The 24042-nt window shown below is 37.8% G+C and overlaps 1 protein-coding gene across 2 annotated transcripts; it reads left to right on the top strand.

Annotated features, from left to right (window-relative positions):
- Positions 1-117: 117 nt before the first annotated feature.
- LOC117316145 lies at positions 118-23787 on the top strand. 2 transcript variants are annotated; one of them, XM_033870654.1, is made up of 13 exons: positions 118-313; positions 1456-1584; positions 1885-1937; positions 5343-5409; positions 7103-7155; positions 9855-9894; positions 12820-13284; positions 14525-14655; positions 15227-15292; positions 18581-18782; positions 18986-19033; positions 20753-22783; positions 22850-23787. In XM_033870654.1, exons 2-13 carry the CDS (start codon positions 1509-1511, stop codon positions 23542-23544), a joined length of 3927 nt encoding a protein of 1308 aa, XP_033726545.1. In that variant the 5' UTR covers positions 118-313; positions 1456-1508; the 3' UTR covers positions 23545-23787. The 2 variants fall into 2 exon arrangements, with proteins under 2 accessions (XP_033726545.1, XP_033726544.1); XM_033870653.1 differs by having other exon boundaries at positions 20753-23787.
- Positions 23788-24042: the final 255 nt, after the last annotated feature.

Below are 24042 nucleotides of genomic sequence, written 5' to 3'. Positions count from 1 at the left end.
TAATAACCGGAAGTAAATGAATTTGTTGTTATTTGATACAAAAAGTAGGCTATGCAATTTCCCTGGAATATCATCCAATATTTCACTAGGTCTGATTTAAAACATATATAGATTGATCATTTGTATTTCGATATTCGGCTAATGCCATTTGGAAAATAGTTATAATTAACATTTCGTATGTTGAAACTATGGACATAAGTTGCACATGCGCACGTCAACTTTCGGTTTTGGAAACTCCACCATTCATTGTGTCTCCTTCCTGGAATCAATGTAACGGAGCAACATATCGGATGTTTGTAGGACGTTTTCACAGGTATAATTCAGTCTACTTAAATGTCAATTTCTACCTGTATGTTTTTTACGTAGCGTTGAAGTGGAGTACATTCATTTCTGATGGCCACTCATGATCAGTATGGAAAGTTTGTAGGCCTGGTATACGTAGCTAACAGTTAGCTACCCAGCGAATCAGGACGACAGCTATCTTTCTGTTAAGCTGTCGGATTATTAGTATGTGGCATTTGTATTATTATAGTACGTGAAGTGTTGGAAAATTGTCCTTTTTATATTATCTATAAGGTCCGAACGTAGGTCGAGAATATTTATAACATGCAGTACATTTTTAAAGTCCAGGCAATCTGGAGTTTACTTTTGAATTTCTGCGTATTACATGCTTTTAGTTTCACTCCCATATGCCTTTGTGTTGGATAATATGGTAAATGCATAGAGCTTTTGTTTTTAGGCAATTTCAGCAATTGCGAAATATATCTTTTTTAAAGCAGCTAATTATATAAATGTATTTGAAGAGCTGTGGACGCACTCGGGAGATCTACAAAACATATATTTTGTTTTAAAGTTATTTTTTATTTGTATGCATATGTGTGTGTTTGTCAGTTAAGATTACTTACTTAAACATTTAAGATACAAACACACATATTTCAATATTCGACACGTTTCCCATTTCATGTTCCCAGTTCATGTTAAAGTGGATCTGGCATCATTGTAAAATATGCTAAAACTTCAAATAATATCTGTTGCATTGTAAATGATCAAACAGCCCAGAATTATGACAATTTTACCTGTAAAAATGATTAGGTATTTATAATCCACAGTACTACAATGTAACTAAGAACTGTAAAAGTCAAGGAAACAAAATCTCCCAGCAGTATTCTGTTCCTGTACAGGTGCACAGAGCAAGACAGGTCCATTGGGCATCTTGTTCTGTATTGCTGCACTGAAACTTTAAGTATGTCTTGCAATGTCCAAAAGGACCCTAAACACATGTCTGCAATAATTCAAAAGATTTTGTTTTAATATTTTGGCTGATTTTTTGAAAAAAATGTACAGTATATATATGATGATTATGTCAGAAGAAGAGGAACAAGAAGCATGGCAAAATTATCATGATATATGACATGACATATAGTTATGTTTGAATGCATCACTTCTTTGTTTTAGATTTTAGATTTGACGTTAGCATGATACATTTCCAATTTATATGGTAACTGAAGATGGCAGGAAGGAATCCAGTGCGCGAGAAGAAACGTTGCAGAGAGATACTTGGTGTCTCAGAAGGCGCTAACGAGGGTAAGACATTACAAATTACGTTGTTGAAAAGGAGTTTCAAGACCAAAGGTCGACCAAAACTTCATGTTTAGGAATCTAAGAACAATTCACCTGCTCTTCTTATATATGAAGTTTTAGAAATATTCTTACAGTACTTCTATAAGAAATACTGAAATAGTGATAACAAAATTCAAAAATCTTATTCCAGAAGGCTGTCTGTTGGCTATTTTTGTTTTCTCAAACAGATTAAATATTGAATGTCTTCAACTAGGGAGCAAATGGAACATAATATATAGTTATTTGTGTTTGTTTTTGTTTCAGATGAGATCAAAAAAGCTTACAAAAAGCTGGCGCTTCGCTACCATCCAGATAAAGTAAGTATCAACTGCTATAAGATGTGAAGAAAATACATAATTCAAATATTGATTGAAATGTTGTAAAAGTTGTCATATGACAATGTTTAACATATAGCTGACCATAACATTAAATACATCAGAACAAATGTCTCTGTCAGATAAATATGCTTCAAGCTCACATAATATACAGAGCAACCCGCTTATTTTCATAGCCCTTTTTCCATGACAAAATATGCAAATAACCGAAGTATTCATATAGGCGGAGTTGGTTTTTGGCCCCTCTCATACATATGTAGATCGTCAGGTAGATATGATTGTTTACGTTATTTGCATTAAAAATATATTTAAAAAAAACATTATTCAAAATATAAGAGTAAATACGAAATACATGGGTTGTTATTCTTTGTAAATGTACAAATAAAAATATTTGCATACACTTCATTCTACTACTTGTCACTCTGGTTTGGATCGATGCTATAATAAATAAACAAATCTCATCAAAAGATGAGGCATAAAAATATTTTATTCAGTAATTCTGCACAATGCTACTGATATGGTCTGGATAATAACTAAATGTCGATATTGATGCATCGAACGTAACCTGTAATGACGAAGTGTGAACCAATAATTAGATAACGTTGTACATCGTGTCAAATCAATATGTAAGTTAAAACACATTTCATAAAAGTTTTATTACGGGAAAATCACACAAATACCATAAAAACAATTAAATTTTTTCGATTTTTTTGGAATTTTTATATGCATATAAGCGGGAGTCGGTGTTTTAGTCGATGCAAATACACGGGATTAAAATACAAAGATAAAGAAGAAGAAAATCGGGACCTGAGAATTTTATGCAAATAAGCAATATGGAAATAAGTGGGCTCCTCTGTATGTATAAAATTAATGTTATGCTTATTACTTTTTATTCATTTCCTTGTTGGTCCTTAAGAGGCTGTTTAAAGGTAATCTGTATATGGAGTACCAATGATGTTCCTGAAGTACATGGTATCAATCTGTATATGGAGTACCAATGATGTTTCTGTAGTACATTGTATCAATCTGTATATGGAGTACCTATGATGTTTCTGTAGTACATTGTATCAATCTGTATATGGAGTATCAATGATGTTTCTGTAGTACATGGTATCAATCTGTATATGGAGTATCAATGATGTTTCTGTAGTACATTGCATCAATCTGTTTAAGGAGTACCAATGATGTTTCTATAGAACATTGTATCAAGTAATCTGTATATGGAGTACCAATGATGTTTCTGTAGTACATTGTATCAATTTGTATATGGAGTACCTGTGATGTTTCTGTAGTACATTATCAATCTGTATATGGAGTACCAATGATGTTCATGTAGTACATGGTATCAATCTGTATATGGAGTACCTATTATGTTTCTGTAGTACATTGTATCAATCTGTATATGGAGTATCAATGATGTTTCTGTAGTACATTGTATCAATCTGTATATGGAGTACCAATGATGTTTCTGTAGTACATTGCATTAATCTGTATATGGAGTACCAATGATGTTTCTGTAGTACATTGTATCAATCTGTATATGGAGTACCAATGATGTTTCTGTAGTACATTGTATCAATTTGTATATATATAGTCCGAGTATCAAGGATGTTTCTGTAGTACATTGTATCAATCTGTATATGGAGTACCAATGATGTTTCTATAGAACATTGTATCAATTAATCTGTATATGGAGTACCAATGATGTTTCTGTAGTAAATTGTATCAATCTGTATATATGGAGTCCGAGTACTAATGATGTTTCTGTAGTACATTGTATCAATCTGTATATGGAGTACCAATGATGTTTCTGTAGTACATTGTATCAATCTGTATATGGAGTATTAATGATGTTTCTGTAGTACATTGTATCAATCTGTAAATGGAGTACCAATGATGTTTCTGTAATACATGGTATCAATCTGTATATGGAGTTCCAATGATGTTTCTGTAGTACATTGTATTAATCTGTATATGGAGTACCAATGATGTTTCTGTAGTACATTGTATCAATCTGTATATGGAGTACCAATGATGTTTCTGTAGTACATTGTATTAATCTGTATATGGAGTACCTATGATGTTTCTGTAGTACATTATCAATCTGTATATGGAGTACCAATGATGTTCATGTAGTACATTGTATCAATCTGTATATGGAGTACCAATGATGTTTCTGTAGTACATTGTATCAATCTGTATATGGAGTACCAATGATGTTTCTGTAGTACATTGTATCAATCTGTATATGGAGTACCAATGATGTTTCTGTAGTACAAAAAATATGGTATCAATCTGTACATGGAGTATCAATGATGTTACTGTAGTACATTGTATCAATCTGTTTATGGAGTACCAATGATGTTTCTGTAGTACATTGTATCAATTTGTATATACATTCTGTATATAGTCCGAGTATCAAGGATGTTTCTGTAGTACATTGTATCAATCTGTATATGGAGTACCAATGATGTTTCTATAGAACATTGTATCAATTAATCTGTATATGGAGTACCAATGATGTTTCTGTAGTACATTGTATCAATCTGTATATGAGTCCGAGTACCAATGATGTTTCTGTAGTACATTGTATCAATCTGTATATGGAGTACCAATGATATTTCTGTAGTACATTGTATCAATCTGTATATGGAGTACCAATGATGTTTCTGTAGTACATTGTATCAATCTGTATATGGAGTACCAATGATGTTTCTGTAGTACATTGTATTAATCTGTATATGGAGTACCAATGATGTTTCTGTAGTACATTGTATCAATCTGTATATGGAGTATTAATGATGTTTCTGTAGTACATTGTATCAATCTGTATATGGAGTACCAATGATGTTTCTGTAGTACATTGTATCAATCTGTATATGGAGTACCAATGATGTTTCTGTAGTACATTGTATCAATCTGTATATGGAGTACCAATGATGTTTCTGTAGTACATTGTATCAATCTGTATATGGAGTACCAATGATGTTTCTGTAGTACATTGTATCAATCTGTATATGGAGTACCAATGATGTTTCTGTAGTACATTGTATCAATCTGTATATGGAGTACCAATGATGTTTCTGTAGTACATTGTATCAATCTGTATATGGAGTACTCCTATGATGTTCCTGAAGTAAACTGTATTTAGCACAATGATAATGAAAGAATGACATACATGTTTTATTTATCTGACAAACTAGATATTGAATTTATATTATTTCATGTCTTTCTAAAATTTAACTTTAAGTCTACTTCTTCAAAACAGCTTAATTGATTTTAACTACCCAGAGTATGAGGACTATTCCTAGGCCAAGGGGACTTCATGTTTTCTGGGTCTTAGTCCTTAGTCCTTCAATATCTATATCCACTCTTTGTCTTTTACAGAATGATAGTAAAGATGCAAAAGAAAAATTTCAAGAAATCAGCTACGCATATAAATATCTTACAGAAGGTAAGTCAAAATCTTATTACCTTGTTTATCCTCAAATAAGCCCTCTCCCCTGGTGAAAAACTGAAGTACCATATTTACCCTCAAATTAGTCCCCTCCCCTAATGTAAAAGTTAAGTACCATATTTATCCTCAATTAAGCCCCTTCTCCTAGTGTAAAGTTTACCATCGATGTTGGGGAAGGATGTGTAAACCACATTAAGCTTACTATTTCCAAATCTATGATTCTGTGGCTTATTTACAGTTGAATATGGTACTTTTAGTTTACCTAAGAAGCCCTCTAAAGTAACCTTCTGAAGGCTGTGATTAAGCACACCTTTCTTCTATTCCAAAATGTATTTTGTGTGGGAGAGATGCACTATTTAGATCCAATAAAGGTTAGTTGTGGGGCGATTCATCCCCTACACGTTGTGGGGAGATTCATCCCCTACACGTTATGGGGAGATTCATCCCCTACACGTTGTGGGGAGATTCATCCCCTACACGTTGTGGGGCGATTCATCCCCTACACGTTGTGGGGAGATTCATCCCCTACACGTTGTGGGGCGATTCATCCCCTACACGTTATGGGGAGATTCATCCCCTACATGTTGTGGGGCGATTCATCCCCTACACGTTGTGGGGCGATTCATCCCCTACACGTTATGGGGCGATTCATCCCCTACACGTTATGGGGAGATTCATCCCCTACACGTTATGGGGAGATTCATCCCCTACACGTTGTGGGGTGATTCATCCCCTACACGTTATGGGGAGATTCATCCCCTACATGTTGTGGGGCGATTCATCCCCTACATGTTGTGGGGCGATTCATCCCCTACACGTTGTGGGGAGATTCATCCCCTACATGTTGTGGGGAGATTCATCCCCTACACGTTGTGGGGCGATTCATCCCCTACACGTTATGGGGAGATTCATCCCCTACACGTTGTGGGGAGATTCATCCCCTACATGTTGTGGGGAGATTCATCCCCTACACGTTGTGGGGCGATTCATCCCCTACATGTTATGGGGCGATTCATCCCCTACACATTATGGGGAGATTCATCCCCTACACGTTGTGGGGAGATTCATCCCCTACATGTTGTGGGGCGATTCATCCCCTACACGTTATGGGGAGATTCATCCCCTACACGTTGTGGGGCGATTCATCCCCTACACGTTATGGGGAGATTCATCCCCTACACGTTGTGGGGAGATTCATCCCCTACACGTTATGGGGAGATTCATCCCCTACACGTTATGGGGAGATTTATCCCCTACACGTTGTGGGGCGATTCATCCCCTACACGTTGTGGGGCGATTCATCCCCTACACGTTGTGGGGAGATTCATCCCCTACACGTTATGGGGAGATTCATCCCCTACACATTATGGGGAGATTCATCCCCTACACGTTGTGGGGAGATTCATCCCCTACATGTTGTCGGGCGATTCATCCCCTACAAGTTGTGGGGAGATTCATCCCCTACAAGTTGTGGGGTGATTCATCCCCTACACGTTATGGGGAGATTCATCCCCTACACGTTATGGGGAGATTCATCCCCTACACGTTGTGGGGAGATTCATCCCCTACACGTTATGGGACGATTCATCCCCTACAAGTTGTGGGGCGATTCATCCCCTACACATTATGGGGCGATTCATCTCCTACATGCTACAAGGCAACACTCAGTGATTGTACTGTTGTATTTTAGGACCAACTTCCATGGGAGGAGATCATGGCGGAGAGGAAGGCGAAGGTATTCCTGTAAGTACATTTTGGAGATTGATGTTTCAGTACTCAGATATTTTGGTACCCAGACATTTTGATGCCCTGATATTTTGGTACCCAGACATTTTGTTGCCCTGACATTTTGGTATTCTGACATTTGATGCCCTGACAGTTTGATGCCCTGACATTTTGGTATTCTGACATTTGATGCCCTGACATTTTGGTATTCTGACATTTGATGCCCTGACATTTTGATGCCCTGACATTTTGATATTCTGACATTTGATGCCCTGACATTTGATGCCCTGACATTTTGATGCCCTGACATTTGATGCCCTGACATTTTGGTATTCTGACATTTGATGCCCTGACATTTTGGTATTCTGACATTTGATGCCCTGACATTTGATGCCCTGACATTTTGATGCCCTGACATTTTGGTACCCAGACATTTACTTTAAGTCGCTGTTCATGTCAACAAATCAATAGATTGCTTCCATCATAACTACATTAAACACCACAAAATACATCAACACCATATATAAAGTAAAAAACAACAGCTACCAGAAGGGTCAGGATGACCTATAGCCATTGTGCTCCGTCGGTGGTCGTCCGCTGTCTGCCGTCAGCCAATGCACCGTTAGACTTTTACTTTCAAAACACTACTCCTCCTTAACCCCAAAGTTGAGTACATCCAAATTTGGTATGAAACATCATTGGGGGAAGGCAATCATATTTTTAGCCCACCATCATCAGATGGTGGGCTATTCAAATCGCCCTGCGTCCGTGGTCCGTGGTCCGTCCGTCCGTCCGTCCCTCCCTCCGTCCGTCCGTCCGTCCGTCCGTAAACAATTCTTGTTATCGCTAATCCTCAGAAAGTACTGAAGGGATCTTTCTCAAATTTCATATGTAGGTTCCCCTTGGTGCCTAGTTATGCATATTGCATTTTGGGACTGATCGGAAAACAACATGGCCGACAGGCAGCCATCTTGGATTTTGACCATTGAAGTTTGTTATCGCTATTTCTGAGAAAGAGCTGAAGGGATCTTTCTCAAATTTCATATGTGGGTTTCCCTTGGTGCCTAGTTATGCATATTGCATTTTGGGACGGATCGGAAAACAACATGGCCGACAGGCAGCCATCTTGGATTTTGACAATTGAAGTTGTTATCGCTATTTCTAAGAAAGTACTGAAGGGATCTTTCTCAAATTTGATATGTGGGTTTCCCTAGGTGCCTAGTTATGCATATTGCATTTTGGGACCGATCAGAAAACAACATGGCCGACAGGCAGCCATCTTGGATTTTGACCATTAAAGTTTGTTATTGCCATTTCTGAGAAAGTACTGAAGGGATCTTTCTCAAATTTCATATGTAGGTTCCCCTTGGTGCCTAGTAATGCATATCGCATTTTGGGACTGATCGGAAAACAACATGGCCGACAGGCAGCCATCTTGGATTTTGACCATAGAAGTTTGTTATCGCTATTTCTCAGATTGGATCTTTCTCCAATTTCATATGTAGGTTCCCCTTGGTGCCTAGTTATGCATATTGCATTTTGAGACCAATCAGAAAACAACATGGCCGACAGGCAGCCATCTTGGATTTCGAAAATGGAAACTGGTTATCACTATTACTAAGAAACTAATGAAGGGATCTTCCTGAAATTTCATATGTAGGTTCCCCCAGGTGCCTAGTTATGCATATTGCATTTTGAGACCAATCGGAAAACAACATGGCCGACAAGCAGCCATCTTGGATTTTGACAATTGAAGTTTGTTATCACTATTTCTCCGAAAGCACTGAAGGAATCTTTCTCAAATTCCATATATATAGGTTCCCCTTGGTGCCTAAATCTTAAATTTTATATATAGGTTTCCCTTGTTTGAAAAGTACTAGAGGTTTCTTCTGAGTTTACACAGATTAGTAAGACTTAGAAGAAGAGAAAAGTAGAGAAAAGATCAATCTGACATGGAACCTATGAAGAACATTCAATGGTGGGTGCCAAGATCCCTCTGGGATCTCTTGTATATAAATTCGGCTGGTCTGACCCCTGGGGCCCAAGTGGTGGGGTCCCAAAAGGGGAACTTTGATGAAATTTTGCTTTAAAACTCTTCTTCTTAACCTTTGGGTGGATTACATCCCAATTTGTTTTGAAACCTGATAGAGGGAGGGCAGTGTTGTTTTATGTAAATGAGGCCTGTGTGACCCATAGGGCCTCAATTGGTGTGGCCCCTAAAGGGGAACTTTGCTATAACTTTGCTTTCTATTTATAATAATCACTCAATTGTCGGATGACTGTAAAGGGCCTTGGCCGTCTTGTTTTGGTACCCAGAAATTTTTAGGTGAAGATGTAATTTCTCACTCCCAGATATTTCAATGCCCAGATTTTATTAGTAAATATGTACCCAGATATGCTATTTGGTGCAAAGATGTAAATTTTGGCTCCCAGACATTTCAGTGCCCAGATTTTATTAGTAAATATGTACCCATATATGATATTTCGATACAAAGATATAAATTCTGGCTCACAGCCATTTCAGTGGCCAAATGTTTGGGTTCCTAGACATACTGTAAATCTGATTGTTCAGCATGTTCGGTGTATTGATTTACATAATGTGTTTGTATACATTCAGTTTCAGATAGCTTTGCTTATTTCTTGTAACTACACTCAAGTACAGATTAAGCAATGCCTGTTTATTCAATGTTTGTTTATTTATTTTCTTGCCTTTACAGTTTGACATCCTTGTGAGGCTGTTCCCTTGGCTAATACAAGGTAAGTGTGGCCGTGTAGTAACTATATACCGTATATCGGTTTTTTTTAGCGTATGCCAAATTTCGCGTTTTCTGTACAAAATGACAAGTTTAATTTTTAGCGTATTTCATTTTTAGCGTTTTCACAACGTGTAATTCAAATTTTAGCGTACATATGTTTCATATACAACAAAAACGAAGAAGTACAGTAATAATAATGTATCTACACGTTTGTTTGCTTCAGCAAACTCAGGTCTGTCCCTGACCGGATTTTCTTTGTTCTTCCGTGTAACGATTACAAATCGTAGCATGGCCATGTTTCACTTGGCAATGCGACACTCGTTATGATTTCAAATAGATCTATACAAAGGACAAAACATATGGTCAACTGTGAGTACATTTTTATTGAATAATACAGTTCAGTCGAGTCACGGCCAATTAAGCACACCTGTATACGGCATGTGTAAACAGGTGATCGGTTCATGAAAACATCCCTACAAGGGAGCTAACTCTTACTGTCAAATGTGATCAATTTTAGCGATATCTTATAATTCGCGACCGAGTCGAAAATTAGACACTTGCTAAAAAAAAACGATATACGGTATATATACAGCTTTCTGGATCAATCTAAAATATAAATGTGATAAGTATAACATTTACAGTATAGATATATCACATTCTAAATCTAGAGTTAAAATATATGTATTATAAAACTACATAAATCACGAGTAAAAATACAATATCACAATATTATAACATAATAAATCAGGAATAAAAATACGATATCACAATATTATAACACAATATATCAGGAATAAAAATACAATATCACAATATTATAACATAATATATCAGGAATAAAAATACGATATCACAATATTATAACACAATATATCAGGAATAAAAATACAATATCACAATATTATAACATAATATATCAGGAGTAAAAATACGATATCACAATATTATAACACAATATTTTTATCAGGAATAAAAATACAATATCACAATATTATAACATAATATATCAGGAGTAAAAATACGATATCACAATATTATAACACAATATATCAGGAATAAAAATACGATATCACAATATTATAACATAATAAATCAGGAATAAAAATACAACATCACAATATTATAACACAATATATCAGGAATAAAAATACGATATCACAATATTATAACACAATAAATCAGGAATAAAAATACAATATCACAATATTATAACACAATAAATCAGGAATAAAAATACAATATCACAATATTATAACACAATAAATCAGGAGTAAAAATACAATATCACAATATTATAACACAATATATCAGGAGTACCGGTAAAATACGATATCAAAATTTAACGAAAGGAATAATTCTTGTGTTTTATCGTTTACTGCTGTGTAAACTGCATTGTTTTTACTGATATTAAAATGACATATGTTAGTTTACTCAACAGTAAACAATAAAAAACCTTCTTTTAACATATGCATTAAATTTGCATGATGTTTACACACTTGTAGACAATGTTTTCATCAGTAAGGTTATACAGTGGAACCTCTATAAACCGAACATGCATGGGACATGACTATTTGTTCGGTTTATAGAGGGTTCGGTTTGGAGAAGTTGATTGAAAAATGACCGGTCAAATTCCGGATATAATTGGTTGGACGATGTTTTATTAGAATGCACCCGATTACAAAACGGCACGTACATACTTAGACAATTTGGATTGTCTGAATAATATGCATATTATGAAAGTTAATCAATGTATATATTGCAGAATATATAAGAAAGGCAAATGACTATAACAATAGTTTTAAACAGTATTTTCACATGTACAACTACACTTTACGATCGGCCTACATTTTGTTACATCCGGTGAAGCCTCGTCATGTGGATGGGGCCAAAATCCGATACAGAATATTTTACACATCAAATAATATTAAAGGGTGTGAAGATGTTTTGTTTCAATATCAATTACAATTGATCAGATGATACTGGTCGTATTTCCGACATCGCTGTTGTCTAAAAAAACATCACGGGCTTCTTTACGAAAACAACTCCTTTTGGGCCTCATTTAAATTAAATGCGAAACTCAGGCTTCTAGCTCTACTTGCATTGAGAAGATAAACGAACCGACGCGCTTCAATGAAGTGTGGCATTGTTTCATAATTGTCGTGTTGATTATACACTAGGCCTTCCGTCATAATGCCCCCTTGGGGTATATATTGGATACCTGTACAAATCACCTACGTAGGTCCCGAGACAATAAGGCTTCACACAATACCCGTCACAGTTGTTGTTTCACGGTTGACTGGCCTGACCTCGTGTCATAATCGCCCAGGTAAGGCCGGTTTTCAGAAGTAATTTTTGGTATATTTTAAAAGGAACCGGACACAAAATCAGTCCGGTGTTCGGAATTCAGAGGGATCGGTATTTGGAAGTTTTTTAATACTATAATAAAGAAGGACCAATTCCGTACAATGACAATTCGTTCGGTATTCAGAGGTGTTCGGTTTTTAGAAGGTTCGGTTTTCGGAAGTTGCACTGTATAACAAACACACACCAGAAATGTAAATAAAATATTGTAAACCAAGAGAATAAATTCATTATTACAATATTATCACAGAGGTTTTAAGATTTTTAGTAACATATTACATCAGTTAACAACATCAACACCATAAATCAAGTATTCATATATATTCTGAATCTTTATAAAAATCAGGGTTAGTAATGTACAAAAACCTTCATATTCACAAAAAATTTGTCAGTTCATGACTTATTAAGTTACATTTTGACCGATTTAGTGTCAGACAGAATTGTTTCGAAGCCCACCCTATCCCTCTTCCTTGACTCAAGTATTGTATATACGTATGTATTGGTCTTAGCTTATTGCAGGAAAATACAATGTACAAAGTTACGGAAAACTGCTATCTTGTTGTAGATATGGGAGTTAGCTCCCCTTTCATGTTTGGTGGCCCATTTGGTGATGGTGGCTTGTTTGGAGGCAGTCCATTTGGTTTCCAGCGGACTTCAATCTTTATGGGATTCGATGAAGGCTTCTTTTTAATAGACGATGACAACGACCATTTGTTTGGAGCGCCATCAGGATTTTCTGGAAGGTCACATATACAACATTGTAACCATAGGCATTCCTCTGGATTACGCTCTTCAGGGCAAAACAGACATTCTAGACATTTTAGCAGCCTTTATTCACAGGGACAGAACATGTCTCCATCACAAGCATATGGTGCGGCAAACCCAAGGAAAACTGCAAACAAAAATGACACTAGTTCTAGTTTTAATCAGAAAGAGTTCGAAACACAGCTACCACCACAGAAATCGGCACCAGAAAACAATAGAAAGAAAAAGAAAAAGAAAAAAAAGAAATCTGCTAATCAAAATGAAGGTACTACAGTTAAGTATGCATTGTGTTCTTATTTGCTGACCTGGCCTGAAGGGTCAAGTGAGATTAATTAGGCCCATGTACATTGTATGGCCGTCCGACATCAACTTTTTCCTTTAAACAACTTCTTCTCAATAAACAAAACTCCTAGAGTCAAAATATCTGGCTGCTAGGTTCCTGGGATCAACACTGACAAAGTTTTCAAAAAGAAATGACCTTGAGCTTTATTCAAGGTTACTTGGGGCAATTTTTTTTAAACGTGCACTTTAACAACTTTTTTTCAATAACCAAAAGTCCCAGAATCAAGAGATTTAGCTGTGAGGATCCTGGGATAGCCCCCATTTGTGAAAAAAAATTACCTTGACCCATATTCAAAGTCACAGATCAAATTTGTTGAAACACTTGAATGATTTCATATGAACAACCGAAAAGCCTAGAACCAAGATATTTGGTTGAAACCCGACACAAAACAAAAAATGACCCTGAGCCATACTCATTGTAGCAGAAGTCAACATTGCTAATACACTGGAGTTACTCTTTTTGATCCACCGAAAGGTCTTGAATCATTATAAATCAATGAATAACAGATGAGCAATGTAGGCCCATTAGGCCTCTTATAATTGCATTCTTTTAAAACTCCATGGGTCAACTTTGCTTTCTCTCTCTGCTCTACTGGAATATATGAAAGACTACTTGGATTATTTGATGTAAAAGGTTGCCATACTATTAAAGTGATCTCCCATATAATTGGCCCACATTCCTAATTGTGTAAAATTCTTATTTTCCCCCATAAAGTCATCAAAGTTCCCTAAACATTTAAATCTAGTATTTTATATTTTTATAGATCCTTCCCAGATTTCATTGGCTAATGGATCCTTCTCAGATTTCATTGGCTAATGGATCCTTCTCAGATTTCATTGGCTAATGGATCCTCCTCAGATTTCATTGGCTAATGGATCCTTCTCAGATGTCACTGGCTAATGGATCCTTCTCAGATTTCATTATGTAGATTTTTCTTAGTCCATAGTTGTGTATGTTTAGTTTTGAGACTGTTTGGAAAAATAAAATGGACAATGGAATGCCGTTTTGAATTTTGACAGTGAAAGTTTGTTACCTCTATTTTTCAGAGAGTACTTTCTTAAATTTCAAATGTAGGTTTTCCTTGACCCCCATAAAATGAGTCAATATTGACTTATCATAGATGTCTTTGGATACAGTGTTTTTGTTTTAATTTGGTTTTAAGACCAATTAGGAGAAGCAGAAGAAATACCTGTTCCAGAACCACCTAGTCACCCAGAGGAGGAAAAGATTGAAACAAAAGAAGCTCCAGACAGTCCGGTATCACAAAAGCAGGAACCAGAGTCTAAAAAGGAGGTATGCTCTCGTGAATATCTTTCCTCATGAAGAAATCTCAAGGTTTGCCATTTTTAGCTCACCTAGACAAAGTCATTTTGTCAGTCATCGTGCATCTGTAAACAAACAATTGATGTTTTCAACCTCTTCTCAGAAACCCTCTCAGATAGGGATGACAGTTTGCTAACATGTTGACCCTGACTGACCCTCGGGGGCTGATACATTTCTTGTAGTCAGGGTTAAAAAGGGTCAAATTGACTGATATTTAAAAAATCTTCTCCTCAAGACCCAAATAAAGTAGAATTAAATACTCTTTATAGATGGAAGGGTCTTAAGGTGTTTTACCAAAATTATTAGTTTCATGACCCTGGTCTTACATTTGCCCCTGGGGAGGGGATCAAATCTACTATTGTTTATATAGGGAAATCACATTTTTGACTATGATTTATTGGATTTCTAATGGAATGGTTAAGAATTTCTGTAAATAATTTAAAAACAATATAAGGTTATGATGATTGATGATACTTACCTATTTGGAGGTTTTGCTGTTAGCAGTATATTTACATGATGTTCTATTTTCTTTGTACTAAAGGTTCCACAAAGACTGAATAAAAAAGCTAGAAGGAAATTACAGCGGGAACAACAGAGGAAAGAAAAGGTAAGGGTCCCCTGGTTCTTGAATTAACGTTCTTAATTTTTAAGATAAGAATGTTAACTGAAAAAGAATTAAGAATGGTTAAGAATTTCTGTAAATAATAGCTGCATTAACTTGAAACATGGGAGGAATTTCTGGTACACTTTATATTGGATAGGGAATGTGAATTTTAAGAATATTTAAGTTATTCAGAATATTCAAATTCATAACTGCATGCATTCTTTACTGCCATAATATTAGTTTTCCTTGTCACCTGTTTCAGGTGATAAAAAAAATATCACAGTCTTCAGGTGTTAACAGTTTCTATGATAGTCCTCGGGTGTTAACAGTTTCTGTGATAGTCCTCGGGTGTTAACAGTTTCTGTGATAGTCCTCGGGTGTTAACAGTCTCTATGATAGTCCTCGGGTGTTAACAGTTTCTGTGATAGTCCTCGGGTGTTAACAGTTTCTATGGTTGTCCTCGGGTGTTAACAGTTTCTGTGATAGTCCTCGGGTGTTAACAGTTTCTGTGATAGTCCTCGGGTGTTAACAGTTTCTGTGATAGTCCTCGGGTGTTAACAGTTTCTGTGATAGTCCTCGGGTGTTAACAGTTTCTGTGATAGTCCTCTGGTGTTAACAGTCTCTGTGATAGTCCTCGGGTGTTAACAGTCTCTGTGATAGTCCTCGGGTGTTAACAGTCTCTGTGATAGTCCTCGGGTGTTAACAGTTTCTGTGATAGTCCTCGGGTGTTAACAGTCTCTGTGATAGTCCTCGGGTGTTAACAGTCTCTGTGATAGTCCTCGGGTGTTAACAGTCTCTGTGATAGTCCTCGGGTGTTAACAGTCTCTGTGATAGTCCTCGGGTGTTAACAGTCTCTGTGATAGTCCTCGGTGTTAACAGTCTCTGTGATAGTCCTCGGGTGTTAACAGTCTCTGTGATAGTCCTCGGGTGTTAACAGTTTCTATGATAGTCCTCGGGTGTTAACAGTTTCTGTGATAGTCCTCGGGTGTTAACAGTCTCTGTGATAGTCCTCGGGTGTTAACAGTCTCTGTGATAGTCCTCGGGTGTTAACAGTCTCTGTGATAGTCCTCGGGTGTTAACAGTCTCTATGGTAGTCCTCGGGTGTTAACAGTTTCTGTGATAGTCCTCGGGTGTTAACAGTTTCTGTGATAGTCCTCGGGTGTTAACAGTTTCTGTGATAGTCCTCGGGTGTTAACAGTTTCTGTGATAGTCCTCGGGTGTTAACAGTTTCTGTGATAGTCCTCGGGTGTTAACAGTTTCTATGATAGTCCTCGGGTGTTAACAGTTTCTATGATAGTCCTCGGGTGTTAACAGTTTCTGTGATAGTCCTCGGGTGTTAACAGTTTCTGTGATAGTCCTCGGGTGTTAACAGTTTCTGTGATAGTCCTCGGGTGTTAACAGTTTCTGTGATAGTCCTCGGGTGTTAACAGTTTCTATGAAAGTCCTCGGGTGTTAACAGTCTCTGTGATAGTCCTCGGGTGTTAACAGTTTCTATGATAGTCCTCGGGTGTTAACAGTTTCTGTGATAGTCCTCGGGTGTTAACAGTTTTTATGATAGTCCTCGGGTGTTACCAGTTTCTATGATAGTCCTCGGGTGTTAACAGTTTCTATGATAGTCCTCGGGTGTTAACAGTCTCTGTGATAGTCCTCGGGTGTTAACAGTTTCTATGATAGTCCTCGGGTGTTAACAGTTTCTGTGATAGTCCTCGGGTGTTAACAGTTTCTGTGATAGTCCTCGGGTGTTAACAGTTTCTGTGATAGTCCTCGGGTGTTAACAGTTTCTGTGATAGTCCTCGGTGTTAACAGTCTCTGTGATAGTCCTCGGGTGTTAACAGTTTCTATGATAGTCCTCGGGTGTTAACAGTTTCTGTGATAGTCCTCGGGTGTTAACAGTCTCTGTGATAGTCCTCGGGTGTTAACAGTCTCTGTGATAGTCCTCGGGTGTTAACAGTCTCTGTGATAGTCCTCGGGTGTTAACAGTCTCTGTGATAGTCCTCGGGTGTTAACAGTCTCTGTGATAGTCCTCGGGTGTTAACAGTCTCTGTGATAGTCCTCGGGTGTTAACAGTTTCTATGATAGTCCTCGGGTGTTAACAGTTTCTGTGATAGTCCTCGGGTGTTAACAGTCTCTGTGATAGTCCTCGGGTGTACAGTCTCTATGATAGTCCTCGGGTGTTAACAGTTTCTATGATAGTCCTCGGGTGTTAACAGTCTCTGTGATAGTCCTCGGGTGTTAACAGTTTCTGTGATAGTCCTCGGGTGTTAACAGTTCTGTGATAGTCCTCGGGTGTTAACAGTTTCTGTGATAGTCCTCGGGTGTTAACAGTTTCTGTGATAGTCCTCGGGTGTTAACAGTTTCTGTGATAGTCCTCGGGTGTTAACAGTCTCTGTGATAGTCCTCGGGTGTTAACAGTTTCTATGATAGTCCTCGGGTGTTAACAGTTTCTGTGATAGTCCTCGGGTGTTAACAGTTTCTATGATAGTCCTCGGGTGTTAACAGTTTCTGTGATAGTCCTCGGGTGTTAACAGTTTCTGTGATAGTCCTCGGGTGTTAACAGTTTCTGTGATAGTCCTCGGGTGTTAACAGTTTCTGTGATAGTCCTCGGGTGTTAACAGTTCTCTGTGATAGTCCTCGGGTGTTAACAGTTCTCTGTGATAGTCCTCGGGTGTTAACAGTCTCTGTGATAGTCCTCGGGTGTTAACAGTTTCTGTGATAGTCCTCGGGTGTTAACAGTTTCTGTGATAGTCCTCGGGTGTTAACAGTCTCTGTGATAGTCCTCGGGTGTTAACAGTTTCTATGATAGTCCTCGGGTGTTAACAGTTTCTATGATAGTCCTCGGGTGTTAACAGTTTCTATGATAGTCCTCGGGTGTTAACAATTTCTATGATAGTCCTCGGGTGTTAACAGTTTCTATGATAGTCCTCGGGTGTTAACAGTTTCTATGATAGTCCTCGGGTGTTAACAGTTTCTGTGATAGTCCTCGGGTGTTAACAGTTTCTGTGATAGTCCTCGGGTGTTAACAGTTTCTATGATACAGTCTTCAGGTGTTAGCAATCTCCATGATACAGAATGCAGGTTTTAAACTTTCTGGGTACTTTTTCCAGGTAATCAAAATGTCCATATTCTTGTATCCAGGTGTAAAAACGTCCGGCAGCTGCTCATAAAAAGGAGTTTAGCTGCCCCTAAATTTCAGTTGAATCTTCTCCAAGAAATCTGTATCTGTCAATCAGTTGGTTAGTCAACTCAGTTTCCCTGTCAGAATTAACAAATTGTTTCCGTTGTCTACGACAGACTGCCAGTGATTTAGCCTATCAATCTAGTGGTGGTAACATCAAAGACAAGGAACAACAGCGCCCCCTGGTAGAAGATCTTGGTGACATAGATGATAAGGAGGATTTGATGAGTGAGGAAAGTGACAGCGATGAAGATACTAAAGACGATACAGAATCCTCAGCATCCGTAACCAACAATGACCCTGACATTATGGCTGAAGGTAGGTTATAAACAAACATTGTAGATATTTCAACAGACATTGGGGTTAGGGAATTTTCAAGTTGTCAATGTCATGCATTTAAAGAAGGTATGTATTCATTCACAAAAAAATCTAAATTTCTTGAAAGTTTTTCAGATTGTTTTATTTAGTGTCGAGGGCAATTCTGTTCTTCTGTTGCTAATACAAACTTTTGTTTCTTTTAGATCCACAGAACTTGTATGAAAAGAAGTCCAGGAGGATGAGAAAAAATGGTAAGGATAGGAATAAACTCCGTCCTTTTACTTTTTTTTTTTTTTTTTTTTCACTTTTCATCCATTCAAAAGGTTACTATAGCCGAGTGGGCTAATGGGTTAGTCTTTCAATAAATTTTAGGGGCCGCGGTGGCCGAGTGGTTAAGGTGTCCCGACACTTTAACACTAGCCCTCCACCACTGGGTTGCGAGTTCGAAACCTACGTGGGGCAGCTGCCAGGTACTGACCGTAGGCCGGTGGTTTATCTCCGGGTACTCGGCTTTCCTCCACCTCCAAAACCTGGCACGTCCTTAAATGACCCTGGCTGTTAATAGGACGTTAAACAAAAATCAAACAAAATCAAACAAACCATTCATTTGAGGAGTTTTAGTCCATCATCAGGGCTGTTCAAATCACCTTTTGTCATTGGTCCATCTGTAAGTAATGTTTGATACTGCTTTTTCTGTCTAAAGTGATGTATGGATCTTTCTCTTTATATGTAGATTCCCTATGGACCCTAGTTTCATTTTGATTCCTCTTGTATTATTTGAAGTTTGTTGACCCTTGTTCTCAGAGTTCTTGATGGATCATTCTCAGATTTGATATGTAGATTCCTCTTGTTTTCAAATGATTGACAGGAAGAAAGAGAAAGGTAAAGGATAAATCAGTCTTTCAGACATCCAATAAAGGTCATTCTATGGTAGTTATCAAGATTCTTCTTGGTTGTCTTGTTAATTTTTGATATGTTGTAAATCTCCCTACAACATTAGAGACAGGAGCGAAATTTGTTGACGTCTTATGGTTACTTCAGTTGTAATATTAACTTTGTAACAGTTTTATATGATATTTCAATAGAGACTATAGCCCTGATACAATATTCCATTTTGATTTAGACTATAGGCAAATGTTTCATTTCTGATATAGACTATAGTTTTGATACAATATTCCATTTTGATTTAGACTATAGTCAAATGTTTCATTTCCGATATAGACTATAGTTTTGATACAATATTCCATTTTGATTTAGACTATAGGCAAATGTTTCATTTCTGATATAGACTATAGTTTTGATACAATATTCCATTTAGATATTGACCATAGGCAAGTCACATTTTGAAATGTTTCATTTGATTATCATTTCTGATACAGACTATAGTCCTGATACAATCTTCCACTTTGATTACGTGTAAGGTAGAGCATAGTTTTAAAATCTGTAAGATATGGCTCCCATTGTGTAATACGTGTTCATTCCAATAAACCCAATTAACGTTTAATTCTGAGTTGTAATAGACAGTTAAAAATAAATATCCATTTGAGAAATACAGGATCTCTGGACCTCTTATTTATTTCATATAAATTTTAATTCTGGTTTTAGCTACTCCAAATGTCTCATACAACTTAAATAGTCTGTGATGTTTTTTTCCTGACTTGTCATTTTTGGCTAGTTAACCCAGCATTTTGATAGCCTGACTGTGAATCTACCAGTCCAAATGATGGACTACTAAAATCTGGGACCAAGTCTTGCTCATTGAAATACTTCAAATTCTAATGCTTTGATGAATTACTTATTATTTACGAAAGGATTTACATTAGTTCAATCTGACTAGTTAGATATTTTCATTACTAGTCCAGACTTAAATTTACTTATCGAGAACAGCAGACTTAGTGTTTTATGTCGTAGACTGCTGTAATAAACTTTTAAAATGTATAAATGTTCAAGATTTATTTTTCGTTTTACAGAAAAGAAGAAGCAGAGATCTGAAGAGGAGGATCTTCTCAGACGAAACACTGTAAATGAAAAATATAATGACTTGCTCCCTAAGTCTGAACAGGAAGAAGAGGAGATGATTCGAATTGCTCTGGAGATGAGTAAAGTGGACGACAAAACTGATGCTGAGAAGACAGGCCGACATACTTCATCTAAAAAGAAGTCAGGGAAAAATATACATGATGATACTGGCCTAAATGGAATTGAGGATATTGGAAATATCAATTTATCTGGGAATTCAGCAAACGATAATTTACTGTTAGGCGAGACATCCACTTTGCTAATTAATTGTAAAGATGTGCATAATGGTTCACAACAACATGGAAATGTAACTGGAGATGAAAATTCTCATGAGAGAAAGTGCAGGAATTGGTATGACAGTATAGGTTCTTTACCTCCTAAAGATTTGGATGATTCAGATTTTACAAAGACTTACTACAAGGAAGTAACCAGCCCAGTAGATGAGGGGGTGTCCTCTGTTGGCCTCGGTAAAGATTGGAGGACTACATCAAGCCTGTCGCGATTTTCCTCTGTTGACTCGGATTCGGGATCAGGGATCAGTGCTGCTGACTATTTTGACAATTCTGAATTCTTCAGATCTACCGGAACTCCCGACACTTGGAAAGAAGCTGCACCGAAAAACACAAAATCAAGACTCTACGAAAAAAGTCCATGGCAACCTATGCCCGAAAAAAATCAGTCAAAGGATAAAAATGATTCTCAAAATTCATCTCATGTGAATCAAGGGTATAAGCAGAATTCATATCAAAATACATACGGATTTGATGTGAGTCAGATTCCTAAATCTTCCTTTCCACGTAATCCACATAGTACAGACTACCCAACAGGCTTGAACAACGGGCCTGTTCGTACAGACTTACCTACAGGCTTGAACAAAGGGCCTGTTCGTACAGACTACCCAACAGGCTTGAACAAAGGGCCTGTTCGTACAGACTACCCAACAGGCTTGAACAAAGGGCCTGTTCGTACAGACTACCCAACAGGCTTGAACAAAGGGCCTGTTCGTACAGACTACCCAACAGGCTTGAACAAAGGGCCTGTTCACAGTCTGTCTGATGATCCTTATACCATCAACCAACCAACCAAGCCAAGTCCAATCCAACCACCCTTCACAGACCAGGGATCAGAATGTCGCACACAGAAAGCTACTTATCCATTCTTGTTCCAGACGGCTGGATCTGGAGAGACTGTTCCAGAACTGTACAGTTCACACAGTGCAAACAAGTCATTCCACACAGGGCCAAGTAGGCAGGAACAAAAACAACAAAATGCAAACAACTTCATGTTTCAGCAGGATTCAAAGAATGATCAGACCCATTTTAGTTTTTACAGAGATCCAAAAGTTTCCCCTCATAGTTCTAAAGGATTCGGGAAGGGAGAAACGCCATTAGATTTGTATGGAAGTTCTATGTATGCTCCAAAATATACCAAGGAAACAAGTACAGACATGGATGCAATGAATTTCTATAGAGATAAAATATTATTCCAAACGAGAAATTCCAGTCAAGAACAGCCAAAACCGAGTGAGTATGGCTCAGAATTCACCCCAAACACTGACATACACAGCAGAAGTAACACAACTTGTCAAAGCACTAGAGCTGATAGTGTTGAGCAATCTAAGTTGTTTGAAAACCCCTTAAGGAACCCCAACAGTCACATTGGTGACAGAAAACAGAGTAGTGGGGGATTGTTTGAGGCCCCTCAAGGGGTTCATCCAGGTATACAAATCAACATGGAACAGAAAAGTGGGGGTTTGTTTGGGGGCCCTCAAGGGGTTCATCTGAGTATACCAATCAACACGGAGCAGAAAAGTGGGGGATTGTTTGGGGCCCCTCAAGGGGTTCATCCAGGTATACCAATCAACACGGAACAGAAAAGTGGGGGATTGTTTGGGGCCCCTCAAGGGGTTCATCCAAGTGTACCAATCAACACGGAACAGAAAAGTGGGGGATTGTTTGGGGCCCCTCAAGGGGTTCATCCAAGTGTACCAATCAACACGGAACAGAAAAGTGGGGGATTGTTTGGGACCCCTCAAGGAGTTCATCCAGGTATACCAATCAACACGGAACAGAGTAGGCTTTTTGCAGGTGCTTACGGTTCAAACATCAACCTTAACAAACAGACTCCAAATACAATCACAAGTCAAATGTATGGAAGCCCCCAGGTTAATCCTCAGGGTGTCAAACAAAGTGCACCTTATAGCAACCCTGGTCATCTGAATGGTGGCTATGTACCGGGTGACACTGGCAGGCTGTATGGTAGTCAGGTCGGACCCCCAGTCAACCCTATTGGTAGGTCGTACAATGCTCAGAACACACCACACTCCATACCTGGCCACATGTATGGAAGTATGTATGGACAAAATATCAACGGTGGAGGACCTGTCGGTATGCCTAGTCAAAATGGCAGCCCTGCAGCGGCACATCACCAGCCGTATGGTAACAAGTATGGTTACCATAGCAACAATTCCACATCCGCCGTAGGTGACAACATCAAACAGATACCCACAATTCCGAGGGAGTATCCTGTTAAAAAAGGTTTGTCTGGGAAACTAACTCAGCATATGGATGATATGGACGATATAGACGATGTAAATCTCAACTTCAGTGAAAGGTCACAGCTCAGAGGTGAAAGTGGCACCGGTATGAACTCTGACCTGTCCCAGGTTCTAGGTGGTGGCAGTCTGTACATTCCCGCCGGAATACAAGAGGACATGTATAAGGGTGCATATAGAGACAAGTGATTAAAGCACTGCAATCTTGTACTTTAAATTATTTTATATCGGTTTCAATAACAATTACACATGGACAATCACAGCCTTATAACAGTAAAATATGGTGGGGTCTCAAAATGTAGTTCTCACTAACTCTGGTTCATAATTTTGATCAACAGATATTTGTCACAAAAAGTGTGAAAATTTACAATATGTGTTCCACTTGTTGGAATTAATCAATTGTATTTAAATAGAAAACATTTTTGCCTCTAATTTGTTGAACTGCATATCATTCAGGTTCAAATATTGTATTCTCCATCAACACATGGCCAGATAGAATATCTTAAGAGGAGGCAAGCATGCTTAACTTGTAGAGATATTTCCATACTGTAGTTATCCTGTAATAAGCCCAGGGGCCCAATAATAAGATTTCATTCAAAATATTGTAGTGGGGCTTAATTATCGTAAGACAAGTAAATGGTGTTGGTTAGATTACAAACCTGCAAGAGTTGGCTAATGACTGGACAT

Source organism: Pecten maximus, chromosome 18, assembly GCF_902652985.1.
Source record: "Pecten maximus chromosome 18, xPecMax1.1, whole genome shotgun sequence".
Taxonomy (NCBI): domain Eukaryota; kingdom Metazoa; phylum Mollusca; class Bivalvia; order Pectinida; family Pectinidae; genus Pecten; species Pecten maximus.
Note: the sequence above shows the minus strand (reverse complement) of the source record. Positions and strands in the feature narration are given on the sequence as shown.